The sequence below is a fragment of the Salvelinus alpinus genome, chromosome 2 (assembly GCF_045679555.1).
Source record: "Salvelinus alpinus chromosome 2, SLU_Salpinus.1, whole genome shotgun sequence".
NCBI classification, from domain to species: Eukaryota; Metazoa; Chordata; class Actinopteri; order Salmoniformes; family Salmonidae; genus Salvelinus; species Salvelinus alpinus.
In genome coordinates, this window is record NC_092087.1 from 112298440 (window position 1) to 112313623 (window position 15184).

At 40.5% G+C, this 15184-nt stretch overlaps 5 protein-coding genes across 5 annotated transcripts in view; 4 read left to right on the top strand and 1 right to left on the bottom strand.

Annotated features, from left to right (window-relative positions):
• LOC139549743 (gastrula zinc finger protein XlCGF17.1-like) overlaps positions 1-15184 on the top strand; it is a 627316-nt gene that overhangs the window by 411044 nt on the left and 201088 nt on the right. The gene's annotated exons all lie outside the window — the stretch shown is intronic.
• Positions 1-15184, top strand: part of LOC139548119 (zinc finger protein ZFP2-like) — a 408144-nt gene that overhangs the window by 280180 nt on the left and 112780 nt on the right. The window lies entirely within an intron of this gene.
• Positions 1-15184, top strand: part of LOC139548854 (zinc finger protein 180-like) — a 300106-nt gene that overhangs the window by 183074 nt on the left and 101848 nt on the right. The window lies entirely within an intron of this gene.
• The window catches only part of LOC139550153 (chemotaxis regulatory protein ChePep-like), a 214713-nt gene that overhangs the window by 164040 nt on the left and 35489 nt on the right, over positions 1-15184 (top strand). The window lies entirely within an intron of this gene.
• On the bottom strand, positions 1521-10951 carry LOC139548803 (zinc finger protein 180-like). Its single transcript, XM_071358658.1, has 2 exons — positions 10365-10951; positions 1521-4262 (listed from the first exon to the last, which is right to left on the bottom strand). Exons 1-2 carry the CDS (start codon positions 10699-10701, stop codon positions 3304-3306), a joined length of 1296 nt encoding a protein of 431 aa, XP_071214759.1. The 5' UTR covers positions 10702-10951; the 3' UTR covers positions 1521-3303.

A 15184-nucleotide genomic window follows, 5' to 3' on the forward strand; every position in this document is an offset into this window, starting at 1 on the left:
AGGTGAGACGGTGAACTGGGCAGTCAGCTGCTACTGCTCCAATACAGTATGAGGTGAGACGGTGAACTGACGTTGAATCATAATGAATAAGTTAATTAGTGAAACTGTTAAAAAATAGTATATGGCAAATTAAATATATTACTCTATTGTTATCATATAGAAACATTATGGAATATTGTACATTATATTAAATATATTACGGTATCATGGAATATTGTACATCATATTAAATATATTACTCTATTGTTATCATATAGAAACATCATGGAATATTGTACATCATATTAAATATATTACTCTATTGTTATCATATAGAAACATCATGGAATATTGTACATCATATTAGCATCAACATACATTATTGTTTCATTCAATTTCACATAATAAGGATATTTAATATTTAAAAGTACAGAAGTCAGAACCCATCACCTGCTATATAAAAGAGACAGAAGAAGGCACAATGGTCAATGCTACCTGGGATCCTTGGGACATCCCTACCCTAAACCCTAACTTTAACCATTTTAAATGTCAACTTCAATGAGCTCGGGACGTCCCAAGGATGTATCTCTACCTGAAAATACATGATCTAAGTGATTGATAGTTGGTATTCAGCAGTCATAATTCCTTATTTACTTTAATGAACTACTAAAATAGTTATTTTGTCAGACAGCAACTCTACACTTTATTGACTGACTGATCCATTCATCCTTCCATCCCTCCTCAGCCTTCCTCTCCTCTGAAGACCCAGTGAGGGTGGAGCTCAGTCAGAGAGCTGTTGAGGGACTGGTTAGGAAGAACACTTCTACAGCCAGAGAGGTGAGAGGTCACACATGGTTTAGATGGTAAATATTTATGTCCCCTTAGTGGTTCATCACGTCAGCAAAAGGGAATATGTTCCATCATCTATGTTTATTTACATTAGTGCAAATTGTCCACTGATATTGGTGTAATTTCTCACCCCTTTTGGCTGTATGAAAGTTAATTTCCCCTCAGACACACACATTTGTTCTTTGATATTATGAAGGTAATTTATGTAGAATGTACTTTTCCCCACTAATTCACCCCATCTCTTTATATTGCTGATGCATATTCAGTGGCCTGACTGCATCCAGACTATGTCAAGGCCCATCCTGGTAGATCTGAACCTAATGCAGCTTGGAGTGATCAGATGACAGAAGTCACATTTAGGTGCCAGGTGTAACTGAGGCCATAGATGCTCCATATCCATTACTTTGAGAGTTTTATATAATATGACTAAATGTGTTTCTTTCTGTGTTGCAGGGGCAGTCAAGAAATGGAACAGCAAGGCCACAGAACATGACATAAGCAGAGCTGTGGGAGACCACCTCAAGCCCCTGGTAGAGCCGGGGGTGGTGTTTACCACTTCACCAGCAGAGCTGTGGGAGACCACCTCAAGCCCCTGGTAGAGCCGGGGGTGGTGTTTACCACTCCACCAAGCCTTCAGCAGGCTGGAAAAGTGATTCTGTTTTTCATACTAAGATGGACCAAGAGTCTGTTGATATTTTCAAATCAAGCTTCATTTATACAGCACATGTCAGACATGGATGCAACACAATGGCTTCACAGGAAAAAACTAAGAAAAAAAATGAAATATTTAGTACACAACAAACATAAGAGGATAAAAAACAGAAGAATAACAACTGAAAGACTAATGAACATTGCAAGGAAATGCCATTGATTAAAATATAAACAATATGACGCTATATCCAACCCAACCCAAAATATAAGCTCGTTTTTTAGGATTGGTTCTGAAAGACACCATGGGGGTGTCCACTGAAAATTGACAAGTAACAACAACTGGGACCTAAAAGACACCCACCATGAGACCCACTAAATCTGCCCAAAAAGAGGCAAACAAAAGAAAAACCCACACCAAACTTAAAGACAGGAAGCAAACCAAAAAAGGTGGCGCAACTAAAGGTGTTGACTCTCCACATCTATCAAGACAACTGGAGCACTGGGCCAGACACTCTTAAATAGAACCTGGACCAGCTCAGGTGAAACACCTTCCCACTAACGAGATGGACAAGCCAGCACAGGTGTAACACCTACTGACTAACGAGGTGACACCAATCGGTGAGTCCTACATGCTAACGAACTAGACGTGCTAACGAGCTACACGTGCTAAAGTCCAACCTCAAAACATAAATGGAAAAACCAGACTGTAACACCTTCCCCTTAGGACAACAAATATATTTTATATTTATGACTCAATTTATTATGATTGTTAATAAAATTGATTATAGACCGATTTATTATACTGCGTCCATGTGTATAAGCTGCGAGTACGTTGAAATTAAATAGTTTTCTTTTACACTTTCAACTAAAACCAAACTTATATTGTATGTCGGTCATAGTCTTATTTTCAGTGACATTTTGCTAGGTGGGATATCCCCAATGTCACAGTTTGCTAGGTGGGATATCCCCAATGTCACAGTTTAAACGTGTCCAAATCAATAGTCCAAAAGCAGAAACAGTTTGTGATAAATTGAAAACCTAAACGTAAAATGTGCTATATACACAAACATCTGCCACAATAATCATATTACTTGTATTTATTTAAACAAGCTCCTTATAAACTGCACAAGCACCAGAAACACTGTTGTTTTGACAAGTAGCAATAAATCACTGATATCAATTAGGGGGGAAATCAGGTTGTACCTGCTGTTGAAACTAACACAACTAAAAAAAACACATGGAAATGGGAGATATATTTTACCTCACTGGTTAGAGGACAACCTGCAGAAGACAGTCAGCTACTTTTGGGAGTGATGTATTTAAATTTAGGGGTCGCTAAACAAAGGAACGCAACACTTATTTGTCATCACTCATCGATATAATGTTAAAATCAACTGTGCCGGGAGGAGGGAGATGAGGTTTCACGTCCTGTTAAAACTATCAGCTCAAAAACCACACGGAATCTGGGAATAATGTGTACATCCCTGGTTAGAGGACAACTTGTAGAAAACAGCAAGTTACATTTTGAAGTGTTGCATTTTGATTCAAGTGGGTCACCAACACGGTAAGTGTAACACAGCTCTTGTTGTGTTAGTCACTTTTTGTTAAATCACTTAAATAGTACTCTTTCAATTCAGAGCCTGGACTTTTCCCAAGGCTAATATCCATATCACGCTGAAAACAATTGAATTAGGGTTCATTGTGAAACTCCTTAAAATACTCAAACATTCTACATTGTGACATCATTAAAATACTCCTAATACAATGTTAAAACATTCTACATTGTGACATTAATTAATTCATTGATATCACGAAACAACTCCTTCATGTATGTAGTTTCTGATGTTTGATCAGAGATCTTTTATCAGAGTATCTCATGTCACATTGACCACAGCTATAAGATTTCTCTCCTGTGTGTGTTCTCTGGTGTGATACCAGATGGCCAGATCGACCAAAACTCTTCCCACATTGATCACAGCCATAAGGTTTCTCTCCTGTGTGTATTCTCTGGTGTGATGTCAGCTGGCCAGATCGACCAAAACTCTTCCCACATTGACCACAGCTATAAGGTTTCTCTCCTGTGTGTATTCTCTGGTGTCTAGTCAAAGTTCTAGATGCAGGAAAACTCTTCCCACATTGACCACAGCTATAAGGTTTCTCTCCTGTGTGTGTTCTCTGGTGTAATGTCAGCTGGCCAGTTCTACCAAAACTCTTCCCACATTGACCACAGCTATAAGGTTTCTCTCCTGTGTGTGTTCTCTGGTGTGACATCAGCTGGCCAGATGTAGTACATCTCTTCCCACATTGATTACAGCTGTAAGGTTTCTCTCCTGTGTGTGTTCTCTGGTGTAATGTCAGCTGGCCAGTTCTACAAAAACTCTTCCCACATTGACCACAGCTATAAGATTTCTCTCCTGTGTGTGTTCTCTGGTGTAGAGTCAGATTGCTAGATGTAGTAAAACTCTTCCCACATTGAACACAGCTATAAGATTTCTCTCCTGTGTGTGTTCTCTGGTGTAACGTCAGCTGGCCAGGTGTAGTAAAACTCTTCCCACATTGACCACAGCTATAAGGGTTCTCTCCTGTGTGTGTTCTCTGATGAATTTTAATGCCTGATGAGGTGAATCTCTTCCCACAGTCAGAGCAGCAGTGAGTTCTCTTCCCTGTGGATCTCTGCAGGTGTTTATTGAGGTGTTCTGATCTGGAGAGACTCTTCTCTGCCTCTTCAGCATCATGAGGTTGTTGAGGCTCCCCAGAGGATCCACGATAGTCCCGTTTCTCTCCTGTGTGAACAACAAAGTCAGACAGATGATTGAAGGCCCACAACAGCGGTAATCCACTGTAAAAGGTGATGCCAACAGCGTAGCCATGATGTTGTATAACAATTGATGTCTGTAATGAATGTTACAATTATTTGACAATTGTCTTAAAATGAGCAAAAATAGTCATAGATTGTCTTGCTTTCACATTAGTAGTAACATCTAAGATTGTAGACTAGAAATAAGTTATTCATGTTGTTGAAACTCTAAGCAGTGTGCCAGACGACTTTTGGTCTCCAATATAGGCCCCTTTCTGTGTTTAATAAAATTGCGGCACGAGGGCAAAGCACATACAATTTGATTGTAGAAACTCCTCCTTGCTAATGAGGAAACCGATAGTTATGGATGTAGTATATCTGCTAATTAGGAAACCACTAGTTATGGATGTAGTATATCTGCTAATGAGGAAACCACTAGTTATGGATGTAGTATATCTGGTAATGAGGAAACCACTAGTTATGGACGTAGTATATCTGCCAGGAGCAAAAATGGTGAGCAAAGATTTTAGTTTTTCACAAACTATTCTGAATGTGAAAAGGGGAAAACTCAGGGGAGTAAACTCCATTTCCAGGTTGCTTATGAGTGCATTTAACACTACTTTGGATTATAATTGTAATGCTCGTATGAATGTCCTGCTTAATATAATGTTTGTGTCATCATCGCAAATCAACCGCTCTGTATTTAAAAAACACTTCAACCAGTAAAATGCTCTTTGGCTTTTCCATCAGCCTGACAATGAGGGTTTGTACACTGTTTGCCAAATTGGCCCATTACTTCACCTAACAACAAATAAACCTGTAATGAACAAAGAAGCAATTTGGTTGTTGTTGCATGACATAGTGTACCCTAGGACCCATAACTTCAGCTAACAACATAGACCTACTGTAGGACCCATAACTTTACCTAACAACAACATAGACCTACTGTAGGACCCATAACTTCACCTAACAACAAATAAAAGGAAAATAGCTCTGTGTGTTGTTCAATAGTCTATCCATCAAGGAACAGTTCTCTACACATTATGAGCTAAGTATCTCTGTGTGCAAACAGACTAACGAGACCCTACAGTAAATCAAGCAGACAATAACATTATAAACATCAATTTGTTCGGGATGTTGGATCCAACATGGAGCACGACATAACTGTCTTTACCAGAGTAATGAATGAAGAAGCACTTTGGTTGTTGTTGCATGTTGTGATGTTTGTCATGTGACTGTCATTCAGAAAATGATTTCCTGGATCAGCTGATGATAGTTGAACATGTGACTAACTAAACAGCTACAGTATTAAGAATGATGTGTAATTATTGAAGAACCGCGTTAATGACAGTATCAATTTGGGTGTTGTCAATAAAGTTATGATATTTATTATTATTATTATTTTATGTCACCTTTATTTAACCAGGTAGGCTAGTTGAGAACAAGTTCTCATTTACAACTGCGACCTGGCCAAGATAAAGCAAAGCAGTGCAACAAAAACAACACAGAGTTACACGTGGGATAAACAAACGTACAGTCAATAACACAATAGAAAAATCGATATATAGTGTGTGCAAATGGAGTACGGAGGTAAGGCAAAAAATAGGCCATAGTAGCAAAGTAATTACAATTTAGCAAATTAACACTGGAGTGATAGATGTGCAGATGATGATGTGCAAGTAGAAATACTGGTGTGAGCAAAAAAAGAAGAAAAAAAACATGGGGATGAGGTAGGAAGTCAGATGGGCTACTTACAGATGGGCTGTGTACAGCTGCAGCGATCGGTAAGCTGCTCAGATAGTTGATTCTTAAAGCTAGTGAGGGAGATATAAGTCTCCAACTTCAGCGATTTTTGCAATTCGTTCCAGTCACTGGCAGCAGAGAACTGGAAGGAAAGGCGGCCAAAAGAGGTGTTGGCTTTGGGGATGACCAGTGAGATATACTTCCTGGAGCGCGTCCTATGGGTGAGTGTTGCTATGGTGACCAGTGAGATATACCTCCTGGAGCGCGTGCTACGGGTGGGTGTTGCTATGGTGACCAGTGAGATATACCTCCTGGAGCGCGTGCTACGGGTGGGTGTTGCTATGGTGACCAGTGAGCTGAGTTAAGGCGGCCTAGCAAAGACTTATAGATGACCTGGAGCCAGGTGGTTTGGCTACGAATATGTAGCGAGGGCCAGCCAACGAGAGCATACAGGTCGCAGTGGTGGGTGGTATATGGGGCTTTGGTGACAAAACGGATGTCACTGTGATAGACTACATCCAGTTTGCTGAGTAGAGTGTTGGAGGCTATTTTGAAAATTACATCACTGAAGTAAAGGATCGGTAGGATAGTCAGTTTTACGAGGGTATGTTTGGCAGCATGAGTGAAGGACGCTTTGTTGCGAAATAGGAAGCCGATTCTAGATTTAATTTTGGATGGGAGATGCTTAATGTGAGTCTGTATGGAGAATTTACAGTTTAACCAGACACCTAGGCATTTGTAGTTGTCCACGTATTCTAAGTCAGAGCCGTCCAGAGTAGTGATGCTGGACGGGCGAGCAGGTGCGGGCAGTGATCGGTTGAATAGCATGCATTTAGTTTTACTTGCTTTTAAGAGCAGTTGGAGGCCACGGAAGGAGAGTTGTATGGCATTGAAGCTCGTCTGGAGGTTAATTAACAGTGTCCAAAGAGGGGCCAGAAGTATACAGAATGGTGTCGTCTGCGTTGATGTGTATCAGAGAATCACCAGCAGCAAGAGCAACATCATTGATGTATACAGAGAAGAGAGTCGGCCCGAGGATTGAACCCTATGGCACCCCCATAAAGAATCCCGGAGGTCCGGACAACAGGCCCTCTGATTTGACACACCCACCTGTAGCACGCGCTCCAGCAGGTATATCTCTCTGGTCACCCCCAAAACCAATTCCTCCTTTGGCCGCCTCTCCTTCCAGTTCTCTGCTGCCAATGACTGGAACGAACTACAAAAATCTCTGAAACTGGAAACACTTATCTCCCTCACTAGCTTTAAGCACCAGCTGTCAGAGCAGCTCACAGATTACTGCACCTGTACATAGCCCATCTATAATTTAGCCCAAACAACTACCTCTTCCCCTACTGTATTTATTTATTTTGCTCCTTTGCACCCCATTATTTCTATTTCTACTTTGCACATTCTTCCACTGCAAATCTACCATTCCAGTGTTTTACTTGCTATATTGTATTTACTTCACCACCATGGCCTTTTTTTGCCTTTACCTCCCTTATCTCACCTCACTTTCTCACATTGTATATAGACTTATTTTTCTACTGTATTATTGACTGCATGTTTGTTACACTCCATGTGTAACTCTGTGTTTTTGTATGTGTCGAACTGCTTTGCTTTATCTTGGCCAGGTCGCAGTTGTAAATGAGAACTTGTTCTCAACTTGCCTACCTGGTTAAATAAAGGTGAAATAAATAAATAAAATAGATCAGCAACGGTGGCTTGCAAACAGTGGATAGTAAGTAGCCCACCTTTGGAATAACTATGTATAGTTATAACTGTAGTATCCTGTATAACTGTGTATAGTTATAACTGTAGTATCCTGTATAACTGTAGTATCCTGTATAACTGTAGTATCCTGTATAACTGTAGAATCATGTATAACTGTAGTATCCTGTATAACTGTAGTATCATGTATAACTGTAGTATCCTGTATAACTATGTATAGTTATAACTGTAGTATCCTGTATAACTGTAGTACCCTGTATAACTGTATTATCCTGTATAACTGTAGTATCCTGTATAACTGTAGTATCCTGTATAACTATGTATAGTTATAACTGTAGTATCCTGTATAACTGTAGTATCCTGTATAACTGTGTATAGTTATAACTGTAGTATCCTGTATAACTGTAGTATCCTGTATAACTGTAGTATCCTGTATAGCTATGCATAGTTATAACTGTAGTATCCAGTATAGTCTGGGAGGAGGTGAAACCACTCAGGCTTATTTGATGTGATCTAATGTTTTGATCATCTAGTTTCTTACAAGCATTCAGTCACCAAATGGGGTTCGGTCATTCCTTTGTTTACATACTGTCTCATTGACAAAAATATTTTGGATTATTTGTTTACATCATTCCTTTGTCTCGACCCAGTACACAGTAAACGTACCGAGGTTCTAATGTTGCCAAGGAGACACATTTTATTATTTATTTACAGTTTGGAGGTCTGACATCCAGGGACACATTTTATTATTTATTTAGTTTGGAGGGTTGGGGGTCTGACATCCAGGATACACATTTTATTATTTATTTAGTTTGGAGGGTTGGGGTTCTGACATCCAGGATACACATTTTAATATTTATTTACAGTTTGGAGGGTTGGGGGTCTGACATCCAGGGACACATTTTATTATTTATTTAGTTTGGAGGGTTGGGGTTCTGACATCCAGGATACACATTTTAATATTTATTTACAGTTTGGAGGGTTGGGGTTCTGACATCCAGGATACACATTTTATTATTTATTTACAGTTTGGAGGGTTGGGGGTCTGACATCCAGGCGACACATTTTAGTTCTAATGGTGCCGTTCTGTTATTCTTTTCAGCTTCTTTTTCCAAGCATCTTACATTACTCTGAGACTAGTTATCCTGGGATCTTACATTACTCTGAGACTAGTTATGCTGGGATCTTACATTACTCTGAGACTAGTTATGCTGGGATCTTACATTACTCTGAGACTAGTTATCCTGGGATCTAACATTACTCTGAGACTAGTTATCCTGGGATCTTACATTACTCTGAGACTAGTTATGCTGGGATCTTACATTACTCTGAGACTAGTTATCCTGGGATCTTACATTACTCTGAGACTAGTTATCCTGGGATCTTACATTACTCTGAGACTAGTTATCCTGAGATCTTACATTACTCTGAGACTAGTTATCCTGGGGAATAGTTTCAATACATTTGAAAAAAACCTAAACCTGTTTTTGCTTTGTCATTATGGGGTATTGTGATACATTTTAGAATAAAGGGATGCACCGATATTACATTTTGGCCAATACCTACAGTATGTTGTATCTCTCTAGGTCATGCCAGTAGGCTACAGTAGGTTGTATCTCTCTAGGTCATGCCAGTAAGCTACAGTAGGTTGTAACTCTCTAGGTCATGCCATTAGGTTACAGTAGGTTGTATCTCTCTAGGTCATACCAGTAGGCTACAGTAGGTTGTATCTCTCTAGATCAAAGCCAGTAGGATACAGTAGGTTGTAACTCTCTAGGTCATGCCAGTAGGTTACAGTAGGTTGTATCTCTCTAGGTCATGCCAGTAGACTACAGTAGGTTGTATCTCTCTAGGTCATGCCAGTAGGCTACAGTAGGTTGTATCTCTCTAGGTCATGCCAGTAGGCTACAGTAGGTTGTATCCAAGTGGAAACAATTATCAACCCAATGTGGAAAGTGTCGAATTTGGTCAACAACAAAATGAATGGCTTATTTGCTACGTGAGGTTTACTTGATCTAACAGAAGTTTCGTAATGATTAAGTTGTTATGTGGACACGTGACATACCGACAACTTTGATAAAAACACTATAGGAGTTGTCTCCAGATCGCTATGCATATTCATGCTAGTAGCTTAGCATCTCTCTCCATTGAATACAGGCGGTTGACGACAACAACCCTCATAGAACATAAACAATAGATTACAATAATAAGATTAATCCACCAATCCAAAGAAAGGATAGGCGGGAGATAGACAACCCACAGTGCCGCTTTGTGGACATCGACTCCCCTTGTTAGGGCGGAGAGACATCTTGTCAGTATATCCATAATCTTTGTTGTAGCCAACCCAACTCTCACATGGCACTATTGGGGGGCACGGTGTGTCGTAAAACATCACTACATGCGGTGCCCCCCAGTCTGCAGTCAGCAGATAGACCCTTCTCAAATATATATGTTAAGTCACTTTTGGAAACGGAACGGAGAAAACAAGGGGTAGCTTGCTCTCTACGTCGTCTGATTCTAGACATATCAGTCATCATCCTGGGCCCTCCGTTGAAGAGGTGTTGACGAGCCAACTCTGAATATCCAAAGTTAAAAACACATTTAAGGCAGTACTTACTGGTGTTAATCAGATCTCCTATCTCCACCTCTTCATCTTCCAATGTGACAGTAATCTCTCCTTCCTTCTTCACTCCAAAAACTGCATCCTCCTCTTCCTCCTCTTCTTTCACTGTAACATCTTCCTCCTCTTTCACTCTGAACGAGTCTTCCTCTTCTTTCACTGAAACGTCTTTCTCTTCTTCTTTCACTGTAACAGCCACACCTTCTACTTCTTGTTTTACTGTGACATCCTCTTCTTCCTCCTCCTCTTTCACGACAATGTTCAGCCACAGACCCTCTTTCTCCGTCCAGCAGACCTCTTCTTCAACAGGAGGGGAGAAGTTTAGTGACCTCATGTTCGGGGATGTTAGCTAGCTAGCTATCATTAGCGACTAGGCTAGTGCTAACTTAACCAGCCAGCTACTATAGCTGACTAATACAAAATAACGTAATATTCAATTAAATAGGTTAACAAGTAGATACGACAGAAGTGTGTCTAAAACACAGTAGCTAATATACACCGAAAGCGTATAAATAGCTTGAATCTTTCGGCTATGTTGGCTAGCAAGCTACCGAGGTGGTTGACGAGCTGATTATGAAGAACCGTCCACTAGATTATACGTCACGCTGGCAGCATCGCCTGAAAGACGCACATCGCGGTCTGCTGACTGGAGGGGAAACGCAGTTGAGGATCATATTTCATTTTCAGACAAAGATTATTTTAAATGGATTTAATTAAATAATACTATTATATTGAGACATACAAAGACAGGAATGTGTTGATTGATTAGTGCGAGTAAAAAAATGTTTACTACAGCACATTTAAGGCAGTTTCATTAAGTCAAACTAAATCTAAATTAGCAGCTAGCTACTGTAGGTCCATACTGCTCCTACACGGTGTATCAATACATCATGTAGATGTATATAATGAACAGACTAGGTCTATACTGCTCCTACATGGTGTAACAATACATCATGTAGATGTATATAATGAACAGACTAGGTCTATACTGCTCCTACATGGTGTAACAATACATCATGTAGATGTATATAATGAACAGACTAGGTCTATACTGCTCCTGCATGGTGCAACAATACATAATGTAGATGAATATAATGAACAGACTAGGTCTATACTGCTCCTACATGGTGTAACAATACATCATGTATATAATGAACAGACTAGGTCTATACTGCTCCTACATGGTGTAACAATACATCATGTAGATGTATATAATGAACAGACTAGGTCTATACACGGTGTAACAATACATCATGTAGATGTATATAATGAACAGGCTAGGTCTATCCTGCTCCTACATGGTGTAACAATACATCATGTAGATTTACACTATCGTTCAAAAGTTTGGGGTCCTTGTTTTTTAAAGAAAATCTAATTTTTTCATTTATTTACCTGTTTTTGCTTTGTCATTATGGGGCAATGTGATGTCTTATGGGGTATTGTGATGTCATTATTGGGTATTGTGTAGATTGATTAGGGGGAAAAACGATTTAATCAATTTTAGAATAAGGCTGTAACGTAACAAAATGTGGAAAAAGTGAAGGGGTCTGAATGCTTTCCGAATGCATTTTATATATAGGGGCAGTACTTAGTGACATCACTTCATGAAACAGGAGGTACAAATATATAACATAGATTCACAATATCAACATTCAATGTATCAAAATATATGACCAAGCTGGAAGTGGAAACGCCAGCCCAGCCACAAGCCAAGAGGTTCACTGATGATCAACCTCCTCCTTCACATCTGACTCCTGATGATCAACCTCCTCCTTCACATCTGACTCCTGATGATCAACCTCCTGCTTCACATCTGACTCCTGATGATCAACCTCCTCCTTCACATCTGACTCCAGATGATCAACCTCCCCCTTCACATCTGACTCCTGATGATCAACCTCCTCCTTCACATCTGACTCCTGATGATCAACCTCCTCCTTCACATCTGACTCCTGATGATCAACCTCCTCCTTCACATCTGACTCCTGATGATCAACCTCCTCCTTCACATCTGACTCCTGATGATCCACCTCCTCCTTCACATCTGACTCCTGATGATCAACCTCCTCCTTCACATCTGACTCCTGATGATCAACCTCCTCCTTCACATCTGACTCCTGATGATCAACCTCCTCCTTCACATCTGACTCCAGTGATCAATCCAGAGCGTCTTCTTTTTTGGGCAATCCCGATGGACGACGTCATCGAATAGGACGTCATCACCACAACCGCCCACAAGTTAATTGTCATTCAGGTTATTAATGGGAAGAACATTGGCAATATGTCCTTTCTGGTAACTTGTCTCGTTCAATGGATTCACATTGGCAGGTGCACAGGGAGAAACACCATTAAAAAAACTCAGTTGATCTTAAACTGCGGAAACACTTTTGGAAGTCTTTAACTGCATCAAAGTCTGTGGCCTGAGGGCCTCCCGGGTGGCGCAGTGGTCTAGCTGTGCCTCCAGAGTCTCTGGGTTCGCGCCCAGGCTCTGTCGTAGCCGGCTGCGACCGGGAGGTCCGTGGGGCGACGCACAATTGGCATAGCGTCGTCCGGGTTAGGGAGGGTTTGGCCGGTAGGGATATCCTTGTCTCATCGCGCTCCAGCGACTCCTGTGGCGGGCCGGGCGCAGTGCGAGCTAACCGAGGGGGCCAGGTGCACAGTGTTTCCTCCGACACATTGGTGCGGCTGGCTTCCGGGTTGGAGGCGCGCTGTGTTAAGGAGCAGTGCGGCTTGGTTGGGTTGTGCTTCGGAGGACGCATGGCTTTCGACCTTCGTCTCTCCCGAGCCCGTACGGGAGTTGTAGCGATGAGACAAGATAGTAATTACTAGCGATTGGTATACCACGAAAATTGGGGAGAAAAGGGGATAAAATAAAAAAATAGTCTGTGGCCTGTGATGTTGGGACAAATGATAGTCCCTTATTATACAAGAGACAAAATTCACAAATTCTACAGCACAACGTCAGAGTCATATCTTCAGTGTAAAACTAACAATGACTCAATAATCCTTCTGGGAATGTTATGATGTCATAAAGTTATGGGCGGAGTTAGAAAGTTAGCTGTCAGAAGTACAGTTATACAATGTAAAATTACTTTTAATCTGTCTGTCTGTATATTTCAAAACATGGCATTTGAGAGTGCAGTGAGATACCTCAGAGTTGGATAGGTGCTAGGTGCTGATGAATGCTCTGGCTGTGTTCCAGTGGGTCTGGGCAGGTGTGATGTAGTTAATGGAGATGGGGGTGTGTTCTAGTGGGTCTGATGTAGTTAATGGAGATGGAGGTGTGTTCTAGTGGGTCTGGACAGGTGTGATGTAGTTAATGGAGATGGAGGTGTGTTCTAGTGGGTCTGGGCAGGTGTGATGTAGTTAATGGAGATGGAGGTGTGTTCTAGTGGGTCTGGGCAGGTGTGATTTAGTTAATGGAGATGGAGGTGTGTTCTAGTGGGTCTGGGCAGGTGTGATGTAGTTAATGGAGATGGAGGTGTGTTCTAGTGGGTCTGGGCAGGTGTGATGTAGTTAATGTTTCTATGATGTTGTTTGTATGTGTATCTTTTGTACTGTTTATAAAATATCAAATAAAATATTAAAACATTTCCAATGTTCCATTTCCATTTCCAACATTTCCAATGCAAAATGCAAAATAACACCATACAGTTCTATTTTTGGAGTTATTACATTAAACCAATCAGAATTTAGAAGAATGCCAAAGTCAGGTGTGAAGTAATATGGAGGACCAGCCTATTCCCTATGATGTAAACTACAACAGAAATAACTTAAAATTAAACCAATAATTTGCACTCATGACTTGAGTGATTAAAGTAAACCACAGTTTTGTAAATACATAATGCCATCTAACCAAATATCAAAGAATGTTAGCTATATGCAGTTATCTTAGCCAGCCAGCTAACATTAGCTATATGCAGTTATCTTAGCCAGCCAGCTAACATTAGCTATATGCAGTTATCTTAGCCAGCCAGCTAACATTAGCTATATGCAGTTATCTTAGCAGTTATCTTAGCCAGCCAGCTAACATTAGCTATATGCAGTTATCTTAGCCAGCCAGCTAACATTAGCTATTTAGCCAACTAGCTATTAGCCTAACCAGCGTAGCCAATCAGCACGGTTATGGTCAGCGAGCTGGAGCCCAACTAAAACATAACACTAGGTCAAAAGAGCAGAGACATACAGAATGATGGCAGGGAAAATCCCTTACATCCAAAATAGATTCCAGAAGTCAGTCAGAGTGCTAGCAATAAGCCAAGGTGGAAAATGTTACAAAACTCCCGTAGTCTAATTCACAGAAAACATGAAACTGAAAAGTAGTGACTATGGTCAGCGAATTATCTTAGTCAGCCAGCTAACAATATATGATGACCTATATGCAGTTATCTTAGCCAGCTAACATTATCTATATGCAGTTATCTTAGCCAGCTATCATTATCTATATGCAGTTATCTTAGCCAGCTATCATTATCTATATGCAGTTATCTTAGCCAGCCAGCTAACATTATCTATATGCAGTTATCTTAGCCAGCTAACATTAGCTATATGCTGTTATCTTAGCAAACCAGCTAACATTAGCTATTTAGTCAACTAGCTATGGTCAGAAAGATGGAGCCCAACTACCGGAGACCAGTTAGAACCCAACTAAAACATGATGTGTGTTGAACGTGTTTGCATATCAAAAGATTAGGGACGAAATGAAGCTTCAGACGTCATTGATCACTGCTGATAAAGTGACACACTGCTTTGAAGTTTACTGCTAAGCGATTTCAGCGCATGCCTCGTAGCTCCGGTATCAATTGTTACACGTAACA